This window comes from Mixophyes fleayi, chromosome 1, assembly GCF_038048845.1.
Source record: "Mixophyes fleayi isolate aMixFle1 chromosome 1, aMixFle1.hap1, whole genome shotgun sequence".
Classification (NCBI taxonomy): domain Eukaryota; kingdom Metazoa; phylum Chordata; class Amphibia; order Anura; family Limnodynastidae; genus Mixophyes; species Mixophyes fleayi.
In genome coordinates, this window is record NC_134402.1 from 398273035 (window position 1) to 398296206 (window position 23172).

Consider the following 23172-nt stretch of genomic DNA (forward strand, 5'->3'; position numbering starts at 1 on the left):
CTCCAAAACATACACCCAGACACTTCAAACAGATGCTGGTAGGGCTGCACAGCAGAGGACTCTTTCCTGCACATTTGGTGGGATTGATGAAGTTCTCTGGCTCGACAGTAAAAATCTTCCAATTAGATATCCTGCTCTTTCCCGGGTTCCTTCTCCTCCCTCTGGGTTGCCAACTGCAACACACCTTCAAAATAAACTGGTAAGACACAGTAGCGGCTGCCACTTCCCAGTTAGCGGGTAAAGCTGGATACACACTACACAGTTTTCATCCAATAATTGGCTAAATCAGCCGACATACGACCGCTCGTTCAAAAGTCGGGTCAGTGTGTGCAGTGACACGATGGTCGAAAGTCTGCCCAAATGGACGATTGTCGCCGCATTTGGTTGGTCGTACCGTTTAATATTTTCGTTCCAATCTCGTTTCCGTTGTGCAGTGTGTATAAACTTCCGATCAATCCACAACAGTGAGTACGAAATTACAGTCATTGCTCACGACAACATGGCTGTAAAAAGTCACTAAAGGGACGTCCGCACTTCCCTTTATCGTCCTAAACAAGGCTAGTGTGTATGCAGTCCATGGACCGAGCGATCGGACCATCGATCGCATGTAAAATCGCTCGGCATAAAAAGTTGGTTGAAATTTCTGTAGTGTGTACCCAGCTTAATTGTAAGCAACCCAATGTCCTCTCAATCCAAACCATTATCAACAGAATCTAGCACACTCATTGAATGGAGTATATGACCAATATTATTCGAAATTTCTAAAAATCTTCTATAGATGTGGGAACCCTGGACGCCTTTTTTTTTATCTTCCGCTCTCCCTTTTTATGACCCCTTGTCACCAGGATCAATCAGTACCAGCTTTCCAATACAGCTCTTCATCTATCTCCCATCCTCCTGGCTCATCCCCTCCCCCATGCTTCACCCCTACCAATCTTTTGGCACTCAGTCACGCTGCCATCCCCACTCCCATCACCTCAAAAACAAAACTGATCAGCTGAGTACAATGCTTAAGATTTCAGTAGTTTCTCGTCTTGGCTAAAACCTATGACGCTTCTTTTTTTTTTTTCTAGTTTTACATGTTCCCTTTTTGCTGGTTGTTTATGTTTTTATGATTTGTTTCTAGTTTATTGTCTGCTGATCTTTTGTAAGTAAAAGTTATAAACAAAAAAAATGAATACTTGACCTACATACATAAAAATAGCTAAATGTGATTAGTAGTTAATATATCAGTTAATAGTACACAAAATGTTTACAAGAACATCACTTACACACTCAGAATAGTATGTTTTGGGTCTCGATCCATAGGCTAATAAACTCCATCTGATGTGTGGTAGAGTTCTCACACCGGAAAGTCCTCAAAATATGATTAATATATGTAATGTTGGATATATGAGTCAATAGTAAATTGACTTATGTTCCTTTGTGCTTTTCAATCTCTGCAAGGTGATGCTGCTGACAGAAGGACTCAGCTCTAGAGCAGCTGTATCACTGGAACTTGGCAATGCTTTGCAAGCTGTTCTTGATAAGCTCCAGTAAGTAATCATATGGAGGTATGATATGGGCCATTGAAAATGCAGAAGTTCTATTTATAAGTTCTTGTAAATAAATGTATGCATTAGCACATAGGCTTGACGGGTTTCATGCTTCCTAGGGTTAGTGTCATTTTTTTGTCTTGAAGTCGTTTTCTGAATATTGAGCAAGCAAAGGTCATCTTGCCTTGTTCCAATTAAAATGATCCTCAATTTGTGGACATTTGCCTATGTAGGGACAGAACAGCATAGGTTATTTAATGCTTGAAAACATGTAAAAGCATGATTTATTATATTAAAGCTAATATAAAGTATCAATAACCTGACATCTGTCAAAATAAACAGCTAATGTGTATGTCTTTGCCAATCAGATGTTTACTCACCAGTGAAAACCGTACACCAGAAGTACAAATCACCAGAGTAGATTTAATACGGATGATTGAAATATGCCAAGCAATGCAGGACAAACTACGTCGGAATTATCAGGTAAGCAAATCTACAGATACCTCTTGTTTCTAGTATGCAGTAGTTTTGCTGATCAACTCAGTTTACTCTGATAATAATTTTATAACCTAACCACCCAAGCCTAATTAGAAGCTGCAATAGTAGTGAAAAGAATCATTCTCACTTCAGAGCAACTACTCTTACTTCACCAGATGCTTCAGTGTATGTATCTAGTTTACAACTATATTTTTTAGCACCGGCTTTAGAGCTGCTTTATCCAAATCTATATCAATGTCAGAACTAAATTCAGACCAAAAGGTAGTGTAAAACCTTCAATCTCCTCCATTGCACATGATCTTAGCAGCTGTATAGTGCCTTCGCGATGGTTCTGTCGAGGACTCACTTGACCGTTTCCTTGCACTGAATCCATCATCTATAGATCCCTGGTAGTGTGATGCGTTGGTCTTCCTCAAGAAGGCTCTTCATGATGTGTGTGCTGTCTAGGGTTTCTGGGTGGAACCATGCTATGAGTATCTCTGCTATTCTGTGGATGTAGAGACACAAATAGTTGTTGTGGTTCCAGGGAGGAACCAGCACTGCATCCACTGGGGCCCGGATCACAATGGTGTGGTGAATGACCATGTTGGTTATGGCTTATGGCTGGGGGCTATGCTGACTTAATGTTAATCCAGCACTCATCACTGCCCTTGAGTAAAGGAAAGGTCATGCAGAATTAAAATAAATATTTGTTATATCAATTTGCATGTTAAATAATATTTTTTTTTATAACCTTTTGAAGGGATACATTCATTCCACATCTTCAATTGGAAACTCATTTCTTCAAACTGTTTTTGGAGAATATCTACATCTGTCATGCTGCTAAAAATTCGGTTATCATGAAACATATTACTTTAAATAGAAATGTTAATGCACCTATGAGAGTTGAAACATACTGCTGTTCAATTTTTCAACACTAGATGGCTCCATGTAGCTACATAACGGCATTTTAAATGCTGAATATCTTTTTTAATACGCTTCTGAAATGTTCTTTGTTTTAGTCATACAAAATGTAACTGCTTGCAGAATATATAAATATGATGTATTCAAAAGAGCAGTTCAAACAAAGCCTATTAATTATAAAGTATACATTTTTGTTTTTCAATTTAGAGTCTTTTCTTAAAAATCATGAACTTTCTTCTTTGTGTAAATCTTTTCTGGGCAGCAGAAGAGATTTATACAAGTGAGAGAGAACAGCAACATTGTCAACATAAAAAAAACATATCCAACTCGAACAAACGTAATATAATTGTATTGTTCATAGCGATACAATGCAATTTGCAATTAGCCGGAATGACATTTTCTCTTCCTTTTTTAAAGGGATTCTCCTGAAACTGGACTTCTCTGCTATTTTATACTTTGTATTCTGGTTGCCAGAGTGTAAACTTGGTTGCCTGGTAGTACTCCTATTGTAGTTGTTATGATTAATAGTTTAATCTCCTGCACGAGTGTTTGTGGGTAATGTAGATTTGGCAACAGAATGCTTCCTCGGGAGCCCATTAAAAACAATCAACAGTGAGGAGCATAGATGCAAATTAAAATAGGTATCTTTTATATATAAGATAAGTAGATGAAAAAATAATCCCAAACCAATTTGCCAAGATGGGCTTGAGTATGTTTCTTTTCATTTTTATTCTCAATATGAAGCTCTTCTTTTGCAGATCTATACACACTGGATTCTGATGCATTTTTCATGAACTGTTTTTTTGTTTTTGATGTGTGGCATTTTAATTATTTGTATAGTATTATCATGTTTGTAGTCTTTGTGTAGCTAGATGTACACTGGTTTTACATTGGGAATTGAATACATTCAAAATATATGAGATACGATGACAGCTTATAGTTAAATATGTAATAATAGTGTATCAGATCTCACATCTTAGGCTTACTCTAAAACAATCTATTTTTATGATTCATTTGGGAATTAATTAAGGCCAAGTAACTTAATCTTTATGTTAATGTTTTTTTCCAGTATCCAGTACAACACTGTGATAATAGTGCCATGAGTTGAACATGTTGGAGATTGTTGGAACAATAATGATGGAGCAGGGGCATTGAGAATAATGTAATCTAATAGAAGCATGCATAATTATTTTTATATAGACAGTATAGGGGAAATTACATATCTTTTAAACAAAGTATAGTTTGAATTTCTTAATACAAATGAGGTGCTTCATTCAAAATTGCTTTGCAACGCAAATAAGTTTTTTGAATTATAATATGCGCGGTTGATATTGTTGAATATTGTCTATGGATTATCAATTTAACTCAGCAAATCAAGAAATACAGAGACTCTCATTCACATACCACTAATCTAATATATAAAAGCCTAGCGGCGTGTGTTAGTGTGTGTGTGTGTGGAAAAAACTACCGGGTGACAGAGTGCTCAAGCTGCAGCGCCACCTGCTGGACGTAGTTATATACTACACTGACCTACTAAATTCTTAGCATTATCTTCTAATATATAAAAGCCTAGCGGCGTGTGTTAGTGTGTGGAAAAAACTATTTTCTCAGAAAGTGCTCATCCAATTGACCTGAAATTTGGTATACTGACATTATTTGACAAAAAAATTAGAATAGTGAAGTCAGTTAATTTCCATCATCCCCCCTTCCCCCACCCCCCCCCCCCACCCCGTGGGAGGGGTAGTAAAGGCTAAATTTTACGTGTTGAGGGCTCAAACTCATTTTCGTGAGGTAATTTTACCTCATGAACACACATTAAAAAGGGCGCTTGCGTCGGGAAGTAACGCTCTTCCCCTGAGGAGACCTGGGCTAGGCCCAAATGCATGACAAGAACCTTTTTAAGACCTTAAGTAGCTTGATTTGACTAGAATGCATGAGTATCATGCACGGGTTAACTTGTCCAATATATAAAAGCCTAGCGGCGTGTGTGTGTGGCGATGAAGATGACAAGAACCCTTTTAACACCTTAAGTAGCTTGATTTGACTAGAATGCATGAGTATCATGCACGGGTTAACTTGTTCTAAATATGCAGCTAAATTAGTTTATCTGAGTAGATACATATATGGACCTTAGGTTAGCTTAACAAAATAACAATAATCTTTCATTTTTAAAAACATATTCACATTGTACGGATACATCATTCAAAAGTTATTGTTGCATATGCAAATGTTTTACATTTATTTTGAGAACAGATTGCCTTATTTGCTAACACATTATAGAGGTGCTATATACTTTTGGCATTTAGAGCAAGTCTGAGCCTCTCGCAGAGCAGGTTGTATATATCATGCACATACGGTATATAAGGACACTGTTTGCTCATCACCACAATGTTAATTCATACAAATTGAATGTTAGCCTGATACAGTTTAACATAGTTTAACAACGACAGTAAAGTTAAGTTTGCCAACAAAATGAATATCCATTTGAACAGGTTTGGCGTTTTGTATATGGTGTTGATTATTGGGATAGCTGGAGTAGACCCATGTATATGGATACACAGTGGTACCAATGGTAGTTTTAGGTAGTTTTAAAGCGTAGTCGGACATTATCTCTGTGATTTAGACTAGATTGTACAAAAAGTTTTTAAGAAACAGAAGTGTACTTTGCAGACCAGGGATCTTAGGAGATCAATGGATGACTGAGAGGTCATTAATTTAATTGAAAAATCTCAATCTTTGCATTGTCTTGGAAAAATAAATGCAGAGCAAAACCATTGCGTGTGATACCAGCCTATAGGTGGTCACACATGGGTAGATTTGATTTAATTGTTGCCTCCCCCCCCCCCCCCCCTTCCTTCTCGGCACCTCTGCTCTCGCCCCCCCTCTTCCTCCACCTGGGACAGGTGGGGGAAAAAAAAAACCGAGTCAGGCGCACATGGCAGGACTGGTGGTAATATATCAATAAACAATTACCTTCTTCCAGACGGACTCCTGAGCTGTATATTGTAGGAGGTAGACACTTCTGGTCCCCTTACTATCTGCACACATTGGATAATGTCATGTCAGGCTGACTTGCTAAGATGGAGGGTGAAGTCTTCACATGTTGAGGTGACTGCGAGCTAACTGGGTAAATTGTCACTTATCAAGGGGAGGAAGGGGGAAGCAGAGAGAGAGACTCATGCTGAGGGGAAGACAGATGAGAGTTTCGCAGGCTGAGGGGGAAACACAGGGCATGGAGGGAGAGACTCGCAGGCTGAGAAGGAAACAGAGAATGGAGGGAAGAGACTCACAGGCTGATTGGAGAGACAGAGGGGATGGGGGGAAGAGACTCACAGGCTGAGGAGGAGAGTCAGAGGGGATGGAGGAAGAGACTCGCAGCCTGAGGGGGTCACAGTAGGGACAAACTCACATAAGGGTATTGCACTAATGCTATTAGAGAATTACTGGAAGGAGAAGTTGGTGGTCTGTCCAGTGGGTGGAGCGCCTTGTGCTACACTATGCAGGCTTTTCTATGTTCACTTTCGCTCTGCCTCTGCAGCATCCTGCAACCCCCACTCCCCACTGCTCGTATTGTGTTCCGCCGGCCCTGGCTCTGTTGCAGGACTCCATGTATGCCTGAGGGACTGTGTATGGGTTAAAAAAACAGGTGGTTGTGGCGCCCTGTTGAGTTTACGTCCTGAGTGGCCTCTCAGCCCTGATTATGGCCCTGGTTAATGCGGTCAGAAGATCACCACACGCACATACCAATAGCTGTAAACTTGTACTCTTTAATTACTGTGATATTATATGAAATGCACAGACAAGGAGGTATTTAAAGTATAAGACTCCTTTTAATAAAAGTCTAATACTAAGGAGCAGATTCAATTAGCTGCGAAATGCCCACCGGACATCTCCCCGCACACATTACCGGCTAATACGATACAGAAATCTCCACTCGTTTTCCCTTGCATGTCTATGGGACACTAGGAAAAATGAGTGGAGGTTTTACTAAACACTGATGCGATATGTCACCTCGTGGACAATTTAATTTTCCCGTATGTCCCTACTTTATGTAAGAAGTACACTGCACTGATAATCACTTACCTGTCTGTTATTGTTATTAATTACAGCTGAGGTCCTTATATGGTGAAACAAATAGTGGTAAATAAATTCTATCATTTGATTTGTGTGTTAATAAAATGTTTTCTAATGGAAGGACGAAGGCTAAAAGCTTATAGATGCAAATAAATGTTCTCTCACATAAAGAGATAGGGACATCTCTCAAATATACCAATGGGGATATTCATCTGCTTTAAGTTGGCAATACAGAAATGTTTTAATACAATGCCTTGTTGGTGTCTTAAATGAAGAGTTTCTTGCAACTAACTGTCCAGTAGGGCATCAATTTGAAATGGTTTCCTTGTTTGCAAGGGGAAAAACGCTTTCCTCAAGCCAGAGAGCCATGTGTCAGTGTGACGTGGTAATCAGGGGGGGATCCTTTCAAATTCATGCCTGGCCATTCAGCGGCAGGACTTCAGTTACTTGTCAGGTATGAGGCAAAGGATAAAATGTATTAAAGGGATTAAGTATACAAAAAACTAAAATTTATATAGAAGTTCTCTTCCAAGTATGTATCTTACTGCAACAAAAGTTCTACAAATAAAATTAAAACAAATTGATGGACTCTATGAGACATGCAAAGATATGCCTAGAGGTGTATCTTAAAATGATGTGTATGTCAAAATTGGACACTTCTCTTTGGGATATGTTGTCTTGTCTCCATATTCGTACTGTACTAAACTTACACATGAATGCCCCTGATCCACCTCTCCAAGTGCAAGAGCGTATAAGTATTAGATATGCTCCGCTCAAAGTATAGGAGCAAGTTGAACACATGCACTGTGCAGCACATTATCTTGCATGTTTGCGTGGTGCAAATGGACATATGTCCAACTGTAAATCAGGTCTGATGTGTCTAAATTAGAAAGCTTTAAAAGTGATATAGGGGAGAAAAATAAAGTATCAATTGAGCAAACTATAACGAACTAAGTTGTTAATAAGTACATAGCTTATTGTCACTTGCTAGCACATCTACAAGCTAATTAGTACAAATAGCAAAAAGGAAACAAAAGATCACTCAATTAAAAAAGTATATGTTATGATAAGTGTTTTTTTCTTACCACAAATTATGCTGGGTGCTAATCCACATACAGGCATACAAATAGATTAAATAAATTGCCATTGTAATTTTTTAATATATGGATCAAAATTAGCCTTTGGGACAGCCAGTGTGCTAAATAACTGTAAGACGATTGTTCCATTGCACACATCTAAGTGTGCAATGGAACAATTGTCTTACAGTGATTTAGCAAAGTTGATTTAGCGTGTGCAAATCAGAGTTGAAAACGGATAACCAGATTCTCCATCCTCCAGCAAATTCTCCATAAATGGCGGCATAAACTGGTTATCCATACAATAAACATACCAGTAACCAGTGGCGGTGTAGGATTCAGGAGGAAATCTCGGCAGGTCCAGACTCCTGGCAGAGCAGTAAAGATGTCTCACTCCTCCATGTGAGGATTTACACATTATTAATAAAAATATTAAAAAGAACAGTACTCTATACTGATCTCTGCAGTACAGCAATAATTAGCGCAATATGAATATGTTCCATTGATAACTACCCTTTGTCGTATATCTTCAACCAGTTCTCCACCAGGGTCCACCTGGACCTACTCATCTTATATAGCAGACTTTGTGGAACAGTATCGAAAGCTTTCTCAAAATCCAAATACATTACTGCACTACCAAGATCCAGTGTGAAACTGTTCTCTTCATTAAAAAAAAACCAAAAAAAAACCACGAATCACATTTGTTAAACATGATGGGTCCTGACAGTGTTATCAAAAGATTTTCTACAATATATTTCTGAATGGCATCTCTCAGAATTCCTTCAAATGATTTATCTACGACTGAACTCAGACTCACAGGTCTGTAATTTCCTAATTTGGAGTTTGTTCACTTTTAAATATTGTATTCACATCTGCTTTCCGCAAATCTTTTGGCACAGGCACGGTTATGAAGAATTACTGAAATAAGTCCTTTTCACACATGCGGGTTTTAGCTGCCTTAATCGTGTGATACTGTATCTCTTCCTGGGTTAGACATGTAACATGCAATGCAATTACCTATTTCATGGTATTTATTAAAACAAACAAAAAAAAACAACCTATAAAATATTTATTATTTAGTGTCCCAATTTTATGCATTTTGTTCTGTATACTACTGTCATTACCTGAAAATATGTTCCATCATTCTATCTATTTTTCCCAGTCTGTTTTTTTCAGCCTTTGCTAAACAGATTTCCTTTTCATATAGGTTGCTACCATCATTGGATTTCCATAATGCATTTTCAATCCCTTCTCATTTTAGCTATTTACATGCTCTCTTTTTTCCCCTCATCGCCTCCAATGCTTTCTTATTAAACCACATTTTTTTTGTTCCTAGAAACGGTGCTACCATATGGTATGTGCTTGCAACAATATTTGTTTAAATTATATATATATATTTTTTTTTAAAAAAATGCCTTTTGGTCTCTGTGCTTTTATTTAAGAATACACTTTCCCAGTTTACAAGCTTAAATGCTTCTCTCGCTGATTTAAAATGTGCTCATGCCTGATCCCTTATAAATTGTTTTATTGGAAAAAAGGCAAATGTTACCAGGTTTTTGATCAATTTCCTAAATGCCCGCTCATTATTATATCTGTTCTATTAGATAGTTCCAGGTTCTGCATAGGTCCCGCTGAAGTCAGTGCTTCTACTTGTTTGAAAAAAGTAGTCTTTTAAAGAAGATATAAATTTATTGACTTTGCGGGGTATTCAATTAGCCCCGAGCTTCCGCCGCGTTAAAGCTATTACCATTATTACGGTAAGTTTAACCCGGCTTTCAGCTCACAGCTCAGGGAGCTTCGAGCTGAAAGCCGGCATTAGAACTACCGTAAAAATGGTAATTACGCGCATTATTACCGTAATAACAGTAAAAATGCGCAGGCCGCGTTACTGTTAACGGTAACGCAGCCAATTGAATATGCCCCTTTGTTTGCTAGAACCACTAGTTTCATCATCCCAATTTCTAGGCAGACAGTTAACATCATCCATCTGTTGCTGTGGAAAGAAAGGCAGTGGTTACTTTGATGGCTATTTAAAAAAATATAATTAAACTGCCATATGCAATAATTGATTTGTAGTACAGGTGACTTTGATACAGTGGCAAAGCAAATCTTTTTCTTTTTCCAGGGGGAATATTCAATTGGCTGCGTTACTGTTAAAAGTACTGCAGCCTGAGTATTATTACCGTTATGACAGTAATAATGTGCCTAATTACCGTTATTACGGTAGTTCTAACGGCAGCTTTTTGCTCACAGCCCCCTGAGCTGCGAGCTGAAAGCCGGGCTAAAACTACTGTAATAACGGGAATAGTTTTAGCGTGGCGGTACTTTGGGATGAATTGAATCCCCCTGTCCCAGGAATGCTTAAAAGACCATTCTTAGGGGCATATTCAATTCCGATCCGCGGTAATGCGCGTTACCGCGGAAAATGCGCACTACTGCCGGTAATACGGTATCGCAATAACGCGGATTTTCGTACGCAGCCCTATGGGCTGCGAACAAAAATCCACGTTATTGCGGTACCGTGGATTACGTTTGCGGCCGTTCCGGCGCGATCCCTCGAATCGGGATCGGAATTGAATATGCCCCTCAGTTTTGTAGCTAATTAGCACATATCAAAATGAGTCCTTAAATAACACAATGGACTATGGTTAGTTTTTCTGTATGTGGCCTAAATGCTTATATCAGGAAGCAACCATAAAATTTAGGGTGAGGTGGGCTAAAAGGAGTCCTATGCTACTCCACCGTATGTAAAATACTGTTAAAGCCTTTTTGAAACACAAGTTATCCAAATACCTTTGCTATAATTTTAGCATAGACAATTGAGTGATTTTACCTCCCTGAGGTACCTGAGGGAGAGACATGCAAATCACTCCTTGTATCTATCTCTTGTTTTGTTAGCCCAATAAAACCAGGGGGGCTTATGCTTGCATAATTACATCGTATCTGCATTTAGAAACAGAATTCTGTTCACACACAAAAATAATCATTGCATGACATTACCAAAGAATGACGTATGGACAGTACATATCTTATAAATGTGAACACCTTGCTTTTTCACAAACATTTCTTATTGTCATCACATGCGGTTATTTGGTATGGTGTCTGTTTCATTATTGTTGTGAAATGTTTATATTTTGACACTCAGTCATAAATAAAGAATATCCAGGAATTTAAAGATTAAATAACAGTTTCCAGAAATCATATTAATGACATAGCATTTTTTCAGAGGACTTAATATATGTCCAAAGTCATGTCATATCCAAATATAGATGTTTTCCACAGCTGCACTTATTGGCCGCTTTCAGTTCCCCATAAAATGTGACTTGTTTCCGCTTTTCTACATGAGTTAGAAACCTAGTTAATTTCACAGTATGTTCTTTATTGACTGTGCTGTTTAACTTATTTTTTTCTCTGCCATATGTTAGTGATTCATAGTGTAAAGATTTTCCATGTCAGTCTTGCATAGTCAGAAATGGCTAGTCCTTACCTTTCACTTACTGTGGTTTTTAGGAATTATAAATAGTAGCAATGAAACAAGACAGTACAGAGTGATGTAAAAGAACAGGACATTTCTTGTTTCATGGTTCCTTACTTGTGCTATGAATATAGTTTAAAAAGATAATGGACTAGCATTTACATGCAAGATGTTGTTATCCTAATAGATAATTATGTAATACTGGTGTCCTGAAATTTGTTGTTGGCAGTCTTCTGTTACTAAAAACTGATAGTGGACATAATAATGGACATAACATGGGTCTTTCCAAACCTTCTCTTTATTTCCAAAATGCAAAAAGAATAGAGTATAACACAGTTTGTTAAAGGACTGTAAACTATTTTGCAATTGAAGCCTTGGCGGGCCACCAGTTGAACACATGTCTTAATATAAACTGTAATCTACACTCTTTCTTGTATCCATAATCTATACTGTGTTCACTCTGACATATGGGTATTTTACCCAACATCTGATGAAATTTAGCTGTATCCAGGGGACAAGGAGGGCCTGTACTTGAGTAATTTTAGTGTAAAGGCTTTTATACTCATGGAGAGAAATTGATATGGGCCCTGATTTTTACGATCAATCATCCTAGGAAGTATTTAATAAACACACTTACATGATGAAAATGATGGTATGTGAGGCCCTAGCAGGGTAGCTGTGTTGACAGGTGGCTAGCCTGATATGGTTAACCTCATACACAGAGTCAGTGTGTGTGGTGTATAATCACAGGACAGAATATATCTGGAAATGGAGGGAGTTGCCTGAAGGTGGAGACAGGGCATTGTACTGTGACACGAGGGCAGTGCCCTTACAATGAAGAGTCAGGGCAGGCATTATAGCATCACAGCTGTTCAACAGGCTAAGGTCTTTGCATCTTATGATATATAGTTATATGGTTAGAATATATTTAACATATCTAGTTATTTATAAATATTGATATTGAGTTGTTGATGGGACACAAGAATGTTCAATTCTTGAGTATAGCAGTGGATCAAAGCCACTATTTCTACTTATGTTGACATTATCCTGGTATATGTCAGTTTTAGCATTTCCAACCAACAATCTGTCATGGTAGAATGAATAGCCCATCTTAACATTTCATAATCATCCATCTGTAGCATTTGCAGTCAGAATGCAAACATACTATTTAGAAACATGTCAAAGAACACTAACAGATCTGTGTTTAAACACAGGATCATTTGGCTTCTGAAGTTATTTACTCGTTTGACTCAAAGGAACACATTCACTTCTCTTTTTCTTCCCCTCTTATTTTTATATAACCATTTTTTATTTGATTTTGGAAGGATATTGCAATGCCTTATAGGATATGGACAGATATTTACTTGAATTTCAAAGTATGCACTAATTAAAGGGTTTGTCCTCATTAGGGAAATCCATCTTTAGTTACGCCTCCATCTCAAACCCAGGTATCCCCACCAGAATTCAAACTTGTGTGCTTAAGAATTGATATTAGAAGCAGATAGGAATGCAAATGTGTAAAGTGAAAGCTATATTTAATTGGATGGCCCAAATTCAGTTGTCTAGCATCAATATTATGGGCTTGTAACACACCTGCTCCTTTGCCGTCCCGTTCGTGCCAACATTGGCACTTCTGGGTCGCGTGTCACATGACCAGTCTGTTGGGGCAGGTATTTTGAATAGCCCGCACTATTTAGACGCTGCACTGACACTCAGCCTGTGTCAGTGCAACGTTGTTGCTGTGCGTCTGACTCCCTTCCTTGCTGAACTCCTGCTTAGCTTCCTTGTCCCCTGTGAGTGTATGTTTACTGGATTTCATGTGTACCATTCCCTGTCTGTCTGACCTTGAGCTGATCTCCTGTGTACTACTTGACTTGTCTGACTACGCTTGCTGGATCACCTGTGTACCAAACTTGGCCTGTGTGACTAGGTTTTACCGGACCACCTGTGTACCGAGCTTGACTTATCTGACTACGTATAGCCGGTTTACCTGTGTACCAGATCCTAGCGTGTTTATCTACTCTCGATTACTTCATATAATGACGCGCTCTGTTGCCGACTGGAGAAAATTACGTCATCACCATCCAACACGAACTAAACTCAATTCTTTCATTCTATTAGTGGCCTTTTATCTCTGCATCGGGTGGGCAGACTGGCTTTGGCGGGTGACGTTAATACTACCATAGATAACCACCTGGACAGATCTACCCCTCTTCCCCAATCGACCCGACAGGTTACTGATAATAATTCTAAAGCACTGAAATCTCTTCTCTCCCAACACCTCCTGTTTGATGCATGGCGAGTTAGGGAGCCCACCGCTAAAAACGTCACTTTCTTTTCACTGGTCCACGGCGTGCACACGTGGTTGGACATGGTCTTCCTGTGCATTGACCTAGCTCAACATATTCTTGATGTTGAGATTCTCCCCAGCACATGGTCGGGCCATGGCCTGGCTGCGGTGGAAGTTGTGGGCCCCCAGATTGGCAGAAAACAATTTAACTGGCGTTTAAATGATAGAATCCTCCTTAACCCTCAGCTAAAATAGACTCAGAAATCCGTGACTACTACACAAATAACGTTGATCCCTCTGTATCCCCAATGCTTCTCTGGGATGCCCATAAAGCAGTGATACGTGGCAGCTTGATCGGAGTGGCTGCATACACCAAAAAGATGAGGACTCAGAAATTGGTTGAAGTCTCTAGACGTGTAGCTAGTTTAGATAGAACCCACAAAACTTCAGGCTTGCCAGAGGACTATGCTAAACTGGTAGCAGCGAGAGGGGAACTAAATCTACTTTCTACCCAAGCAGAAAACTCTCTCAAATACCTGAACCAAACTTTTTATGAAAAAGGGGATAAGGCGAACAGACTACATCTAGGCTTAGTTCTAAATTCTCCCAGAGCAATGTACTCCGTATTAAATACCACTCGGGTGGCTTCACTCAGGATCTCAATAAGATAACATAGGAGTTTAGAGGCTTTTACAGCAAACTGTATAATATCTCACAATCTAACGCTCCTTCTCCACCTTCATCAGAGGCCTCAAAACATTTTCTTTCTCAGTGCTACCTACCTAGACTATTGCTGGACACACTTGAACAGTTAGGGGCAGATTTCACAACTCAGGAAATATCTGGAATCATCAAAAACTTGAAATCAAACAAGGCACGGGCCCTGACGGCTTCACAGCCACGTATTATAAGACATTTAGTAAGATTCTTTCACCATATCTTGTTGACATGTTCAATAATGTGTTAAAAGGTGGTTCCTTTTCAAAAGAGGCCCTTGAGGCCCGTATTATTGTTATCCCGAAGGAGGGCAAAGATCTGTTGGCCTGTGCCCACTATATGCCCATTACACTTTTGAATACTGACGTCAAGATCTATGCGAAGGCTTTCACTGACCGTTTTAATACCGTGTTGCCACACTTGGTCCATAAGGATCAGGTGGGTTTTATTCCGGGCTGTCAGGCGCGGGATAAAATCAGAAAACCAGTTAGTTCCATTCATCATATTAACTCAACTCAAGAACCCGGCCGTAGTACTCTCCCTGGATGCAGAGAAGGCCTTTGACTGAATTAGCTAACCCTTTATGCTGGAAACTCTTCAGAAATTTGGGTTTGATGGCACCTTTCTCCAAGGTATTCAGGCCTTATATTCTAATCCCTCTGGTAGGGTTTCGGTAAATGGGGTGCTCTCCTCCCCGATCCTGATCGCTATCGGCATTCGTCAGGGGTGCCCTCTCTCCCCTCTGATTTTTGTCCTTGTGATTGAGCCCCTGGCAGCCAAAATTCGCTCCTCCACGGATATCAAAAGTGTTACTGTGGATTCCGATAAATACAAACTTGGCCTTTTCACAGATGACATCCTCCTCGCATTAACCTCCCCACATACCTCACTACCAAATCTATTTGCCACTCTCTCTGCTTATGGTTCCATCTCAGGCTATAAAATAAACATTTCCAAAACTGAATCCCTAGCTCTCCACATACCTCCGTCAACCCTGGGTCTCCTTAAAAGCAACTTCAGCTTCTCTTGGCGTCAGTCTAAGCTAAAACACCCAGGTGTCTTTATTACCTCCCATTATGATTTTCTGTATGCACTTAATAAACTTATCTCCTGTTGGGCAGAATAGTCGCCCTTAAAATTAATATTCTGCCCCGCTTGCTTTTTCTTTTCCAGACCCTCCCGATGCAGTTGCCCAGGTCCACCATCATTCAACTACATCGCTGGTTTTCTCAGTTCGTGTGGCAGCATAAACCCCCACGTACTGGTTTTTTTTTCTACTTTAGGTAGGGCGACAGTTAAGGGGGCAGGGGCTTTTCGGACATTCGCTTATACTATACTGCTACTCACCTGAGTCAAGCTGTGGCGTGGTTTACAAATAGACAAGACCCTAGCTGGATTGATTTGGAGTCTTCCTGCTGCCGGGTGCCATCCCTGGGCTCGGCATTGGGTGTTACACTGGGTGATAGACCTCTCACTGCAATCTCACCCAGTTGCTTTATTCACCTCTCGGATATGGGACTACCGCAAGATTTATTTTGAAACCACCTGAACCCACTCACCTATAATGCCTCTCTGGGACAACCCAGCATTTCCCCCAGGGCAATGTCATTCTCGATTTAAGGCATGGCAGGAGAAGGAGATCAGGATGGTGAGGGATGTTCTAGCAGCAGACCAACGTATCTCATTACTGCTTCAACAATAGAAATTTGATTTCATTGCTGTTAGCCCATTTGCTTACCTTTTAATTGAGACACTGTCTACTCTCTTCGTAGGTCTGATATAGTGAGATCCCTTACTTCCCTGGTATCCTTGTGTATCCTACCACCATTGCAAAGGGGAATAATTTCCACTTTATATAACCTTCTCATCTCCTCCAAACAACCCCGTACCCCTATCCACGAGCTTCGATGGAACACTGACCTGAGTAGATCTCCAGATGAGGACACATGGAAGACAATTAGAGAGAGGGTCTCCAGGACTTCCATCCCATATCTTGCTAAGGAAAATGCCTACAAAATTTATTACCGCTGGTATCTGGTTCCTACCCGGCTGAAGAAAATTTACGGGTCCACTTCTGACTTATGTTGGAGGGGCTGTGGGGAATGTGGATCCTTCATCCACATCTGGTGGTCTTGCCCGGGAATAGCCTGTTTCTGGCATGATGTGGCAGCCTTGATTAGCTCCGTTACTATCGTCTAAGTTACAAAGTGCCCATGGTCCTTTCTTTTTGGCTCCCCCATAGAGGTCATAGACGAACACTCAGAGAAATTGTCTGTTCAGATCCTTTACGCGGCCAGATGCCTGGTCGTGAGACACTGGAAAAGTCCCTAGACAACAACTTCTCAATAAAATTGGCATTTATCATCCATGGAGACAATTTCAGCCTACCTTAATAGGAAAACCCATAAATTCTCCCAATTTTGGAGTGATTGGTCCATTGAGTTCCAATCCACCACCTGATCAAACCCAGAACCTATTCCTGTGAACAGCTCTGTCTAGGGAGCTGGCCGCATAATGATCTATTTGGTTTGAGCTCTGACCGCCGGACAGCCCAGACCTGGTCTTAATCCCCCCCCTCCCCCACCTCTCCCTTTTCCCATGTCTTCGCTATTGCATACAACGCTACACTCCACAGCATCCTTTTAAGGTTCCTCATTGGTATTTTCTTGCGAAATTCTTCTTCCTGTTTATGTTTTGTAACCCCCCCCAAGTGAACGTGTTCTTTTTACTCTGTTATCCAACTCACAGTGTAACTTGGTGTTGTCCTCTTGGGCTACAGTTGTTTACCTGTCTACTGTGTGTCAAAACTCTACAAATAAACAATTTAAAAAGAGGACTTTTAGTTAGATATTTACAGTGAAGGACGTTTTGGCTCATTTTAGAACACTTCACTGGTTTTTACTGTGTTAACTTCAAGACGCTGTCAAATGTGAACAGATTGACTTGAGTTATATTTTTGTCTCTATATTGAGATTTTGTCTTCTCTGTTTTCAACACAGCTAAAAGGAGTATACACTGAAATTATTATTTAACTGGTGGTTAGTGGTTTTCTGGACACTGGTCTGTGAAGTAGGTGAAGACACTTGGCTGACAGCGGGACAGGCAGCATCTTCACTGCTTTGCTTTTCTGAGTTGTTTAGTTTCAACACTCTAGTGACATACTGGTGCATAACACCCAACATTTCACATGACCAAAGAGGATTAGCTTCTTCTGCATTTATTGCCACATGCTTGAGGAACTTTTGAATAGGAACTGTAAAAAAAGAACACATTTTTGGACAACAAAAAAAAGTTTATTCATACAGATTTATGCCCTGTCACCAAAAGGTGACAATTTAGAAGGAAAGAGGAGCTGAGGATTTTGTTTAAAGACATACACATACAGATGGAGTGGGATTCTATTGAAATGATGCTATCAGGTCTCTGGTATGTAAACTAGATGAGCGCCCTTCTTATCATCATCATTGTTTGTATAGTGCAGATTCTGTAGCGCTTTTATATTGACATCAGACATACATGAAAACAGTAAGCATAATGCATGGATGCAATTAACAGAACAAAGTCGCAGAAAAAATCAGCATGAGACATGACAAAGGACATCCAACGGATCGAGGATTGACATGAATCATAAGGTAGAAAGGACCATGCCCATGAGAGTTTATATTCTAGAGGGAGGGTGAAGAGAGACAGAAGGATCACGTGGGACAGTTTAGTTTGAGTTATGGAAACTATATGGTAGCTAGTGGAGAGCATTAAAGGGTAACAGCTTTAAGTAGTTGGATTTGAAGTTGTGATTATAAGCAGCAGTAGAAGCAGAGGCGGAACTAGCAAGCTGTGGGCCCCGGTGCAGGGAGGAAGAAATCGGGGTCCACAAGCTCACTAATTCCCCTTAGCAGCAGGCCGCCATGGGCCCCGGTGCTCCACACCTGCTGCACCAATGGTAGTCCCGCTACTGAGTAGAAGTAAATGTCTATAATTGTGAAGCAGTTTTAGAAAGTCATGGATAGCAAGTAGTTCTGTAATGAAATGCAATCATGCGGTAGTGATGGTGTCCACGGGTTGGGATCACAATAATCCTTAGATGGTGGTAAATACAGTGATATTTAAGGTCAGTTGGTGAGAGAAGAGAGATGGATCTCATGTGGGAGAATAGCAGGATGGTTTGGCCTCAACCACAGAAAAGATTTGGGCTGGCCATTGCGTCAGATGTGGAGGCTAGCGGGAAGTGGCAGAGGCACACCTCAGGAAATAGGCAGCTGCCAGATGTTTTTGTAGCCACAGGAGCCAGACCATTAGTATAGATAACGGTGGTTGGGGTGGCTGGCCGCCATAAAGGATGTGCGAACAGTCTCCCTCAAATATTGTCTCCAGCATCGGTGAGGGAGCATGAAACCCTTTGTAGGCCGCTTGGCTGGTCCCGTGGGAGGGACCTCTGTCATTATGCTAGTGAGTTACATTGAAACATAGAACTTATATGGAAATAAATGTGTCCATCTGGTGGTAGAACCCACTGAATGGTGTCTGGAATAGACTTTGGTCCACCAGACATATATATTTTGTGTGTGATATTCCTTTCCTATAGAAACAGAAGTAAACCTGTAATGGATTTTTGTTAGAAAAGTGTTTGTTTTTGACTTGCCTTTTAACTGCAGCAACTGCCTTTTGTTAATACTGTACATTTATATAATACAAATCAGATTCTAAGTTTATGCAGATTCTGCAGCTGCATCATGTACACTGTAAATAAACAATGCGGATGCTGGAACAGATCATCATCTGGCGATCATTGCACACCCACCAAATGAGGGAGACAGCGTCTTCAAAATGTAGCTAAAGAGGTGAAAACTTGGAAGAAAAGCTAATTTTCCTGGACAGTGTAGTGTTGGCCCATTGGAAACCTATGGAACTTTACTGTTACAAGGAAACACTGGACAAAAGCCAGGGTTACAAACACTCACATCTACCTTTTTTAAACTGTAGTATAAAGGACTTACACACTAACTAAAGTAAGCAGCAAATGTGTTTTACTTAACTATAAAGCAGGATTTTCATCATGCCTTTAGTTTTCTTTAGTTGGCATGTCACACTGTTTATGCTTCATCCCACACTGGCAGAACATCCTGAAAGCACAAACACAGATCGCTGTTCTTTTCCTAAACCTGCTGTTCCCAAACAGGTCCCGCAATTATTAAAGAATAATTTCATATGTAAACACAGTTATGAGTGTGACAGTTTAACCCATTTCAGCAATGGAAGTCTTCTAAATCTGAAATAATTTTATTTATAACGTTTAATGTTCATATAGAAAAGAAGATTTTTGTGTTGTATGCTTTTTTTTTTTTTAATAAAATGTATGTCAGATTATATGCTTTACAATAAGAAATTCTAATCTGGTTTAAACAGGACACAGAAATTTAAAAAGTGCCTAGGGACAACCACAGCCCCAAACAATGCAAGACTGACGTAATTAAAATACAGTGTTTCTAAGTAAAAGGATAAGATTGTGCTACCAACTTCAAATATATCACAAGTTTATTGTTATTTGATTTAATAATACAACAAGATCTTTGATGGTTCATATGGTTATTTAAAATATGTCAATCAAACAGGGCTATACTATGTAATATTGTCTTTCAAGTAATGTGAGAAATTTGTTACACAAGTGGCTGTGGTCTAAGCATCATCCTTTAGATTTTGCGAACTTGTAATGCGAGCTATGTAACCTAATGCTTATAGCTGTCTTGAAATGTATAATGACATTGTAAATGTGCAATGCTTCAGTAAAAAAAATGGTTTAAAACAAATTATAAAACCTCTCCCTACACATGATTTTTATGCAAACATGTCCCCTGCTAGAATGAGCTGAAAGTCAAAAGCAAGTAAGATAGTTTCGAAAATTGCAAATCTTAGGGGTATATTTACTAAACTTGGGGTTTGAAATTGTGGTGATGTTGCCTATAGCAACCAATCAGAGTCTAGCTCTTATTTTGTATAATGTACTAAATAAATAACTAGAATCTGATTGGTTGCTATAGGTAACATCTCCATTTTTTCAAATATACCACCTAGACCAGTGATGGCTAACCTTTTCAGCTTGGTGTGTCGAAAATCGGAAAAAAGTGTTGCCGTCCTTGGGTCGTGTGTCACTTCAAGAAATATCCATAATTTGGTGATATATACAGCCCTAATAAAGAAAGAGTTATATTTTTAATATATTTGTACTGTTTATTAGTTTGTTGTTGGACAGACTCCTGTACAAAATAATTTAAAGCACTACACTACGTACTCCCTTCTGTAACTAGCAGTAGGCAGGCGCGTACCTGCAGCACTTTTGGCAGAACTCAGCAAGTCTGTGGAGCAGGAACTAGGCAGGGCTTGGAACAGTAGAAGAGGCTCCAGATGACAGGACAGGAAAACACAGCCCCTAAAGAAGAAGAACCCTGGCAGGAGAAAGATAAAAGTCAGGTTGATGGCTGTTAAAAGGGACTATTGCACTCCCTCTAACTAAATCACACATCTAAACATAAGAAAAACAGCACGGTGGGGAGTAAAGTGTATAAAAATGTATATAATTGATAATATTTATAAAAATATATGTATATCATCATCATCATCACCATTTATTTGATTCTGCAGCGCTGTACAGAGAACTCATTCACATCAGTCCCTGCCCCATTGTATATATAAAAATAATTCTTAACTAATAACAGTAAAATTAATTTCATTTAACCACCTTTGGTCATTTTCATTACCCCTTCTGCAGCCATTGACACCCTTCCCTGTAGCCATTTTTCCTTACTTCACCCTGCAGATATTTTCATTACCCCCTCCTACAGTCATTGTCCCCACTGCAGGTATTTCTTAACCCCCCACACAGCCAGTTTTAGTTGCTCCCCCTGCAGATATTTTTACTTATCCCCCCACAGGTATTTTCTTTTCTTTCCTTGTCTCTCCTACAGCTGTTGCCCAGTATTTTTTAGTCATTAACCCCCGCCCCGCCACCAGCGCAGGTATTTTCTTACCTGCTATTTAAGCTGCCGGCATTCACTCGCCACCTCGGGAAGAAAGACCGCGCAGCCTACTACGCAGCTGCGCGTGACGTCATCACGTCACATCGGGAGGGGAAGCACCAGTGACAGCTGAGAGCCGGGAGCCAGAAGCACATTGGGGGCAGGTGGAAGTCAGGAGCGGACCATCTAGCGCCAGCCCTGCGTGTCAGTCAAAATGCCTCAGCGTGTCACCAGTGACACGCGTGTCATAGGTTCGCCATCATGGACCTAGACCTTTATACCTATTTATTAAATCAGTTGTTCAGTGACTGATTTCCAGGTTTGCAAAGAGAAGAGGCAGGTTTTAATGGTTCGAAGTTTTCTACTGCTGTCAATATATGGCAGATCTTCAACATTCTGTTAAGAATTTTGTTTAATCTACAGATACAAGTAAATAGTTTTTAGCGCACCTATAAACATGTCTGGATTAATAGTACAAGGCAAATAAATACTAGCCCATGGGACGTTCTATAAAAAAACTAATCTACTTTATGCTATTTTTATGGCACAAATTATAAAAAATGCTTTTTTTATTTTCTTTGCCCTTAGGCAACAAGTATAGAGAATCTTGCTCTACCATGGATACTGTCGGGAAGACAAGCAACAAAAAACGACATTACACTTTTGGATCTTTGTTTTGGAAAAGCTGATAATCTTAACCTTCTGTATGTGGTACGTTTGAATCATGTGAATATGTTTGGTAACAATTGCATTGTTTGAAATAGTACATTTATAAAATCTAACACATTTTATCCAGTCTCCTAGATGCAAGATCAGTGACTCAGTGATTCCTGGTAGAGGGGAATAAACATTTACATTTCTCATACGTCCAATTGAGGGACACTTGAGGGGTATAGTAGGTGGTACCAGGAGTACAGGCACTTAAACAGTTAAATCTGAGAATAACACTCGACCCCTGCTATACCCCTCCCACAGGAAGGATATTCAGTTTAGCAGTTGTGCCTTTGGAGTAGGCATGTTTTCCCGGGCTCCTGCTCTGGATTTAAAGTTTTTTTTACTTTTATTTATTTTAAAAAAAATTCCCTTTTAACAGGGGGGGGGGGGGGGGAGTGCTGGGCTCAGAGATGCCTTCCAGCTTCCAGGGAGTGGATAGCCTGTGGTCTTATTCCACCCCGGGTCCCTGAGTAGCTGTAACGGCTATCTCACCCCCAGCATTGCCAGCTATTTATTTTTCAAATTTTCAGTCAAAGCGGCTGTCAGCCATATTGAGCGCTGACAGCCGCGACCGCAGCACACAGACAGGTGCAGCCGTCGCGTCCCCCTCCCCCATAGGCAACGAGCATTGCTGGCATGAAGGGGGACCAGAGCAGCCACAGCAGATCTCCGTTGAATCTTGAGTACAGCTGTGGCTGCAAATCACACAAGGAGGCACAGAGCGTCATTGTGGACACAGGGGCAGCCATTGGCTAGAAAGGGGGGGTCCTGGACTTCTACTTCCTGGCGCCAGCACGGAGATTTCAGCGTCTTTCCCACACAGTGGAGGGTGAAGATTTTCCCAGTGTAGAAGATTCATCCACAGTGCAGGGTGTAGCTG

General features: G+C 40.1%; 1 protein-coding gene and 1 long non-coding RNA gene across 2 annotated transcripts in view; both read left to right on the forward strand.

The window, feature by feature from the left end:
• LOC142098504 (uncharacterized) overlaps positions 1–23172 on the forward strand; it is a 1185945-nt gene that overhangs the window by 550406 nt on the left and 612367 nt on the right. The gene's annotated exons all lie outside the window — the stretch shown is intronic.
• LOC142109220 (uncharacterized) overlaps positions 1–23172 on the forward strand; it is an 87791-nt gene that overhangs the window by 23083 nt on the left and 41536 nt on the right. The window contains exons 6-8 of the mRNA XM_075193324.1: positions 1447–1535; positions 1904–2018; positions 22167–22289. Of these exons, the coding sequence (XP_075049425.1) occupies positions 1447–1535; positions 1904–2018; positions 22167–22289 (327 nt within the window). The remainder of the gene's footprint in view (positions 1–1446; positions 1536–1903; positions 2019–22166; positions 22290–23172) is intronic.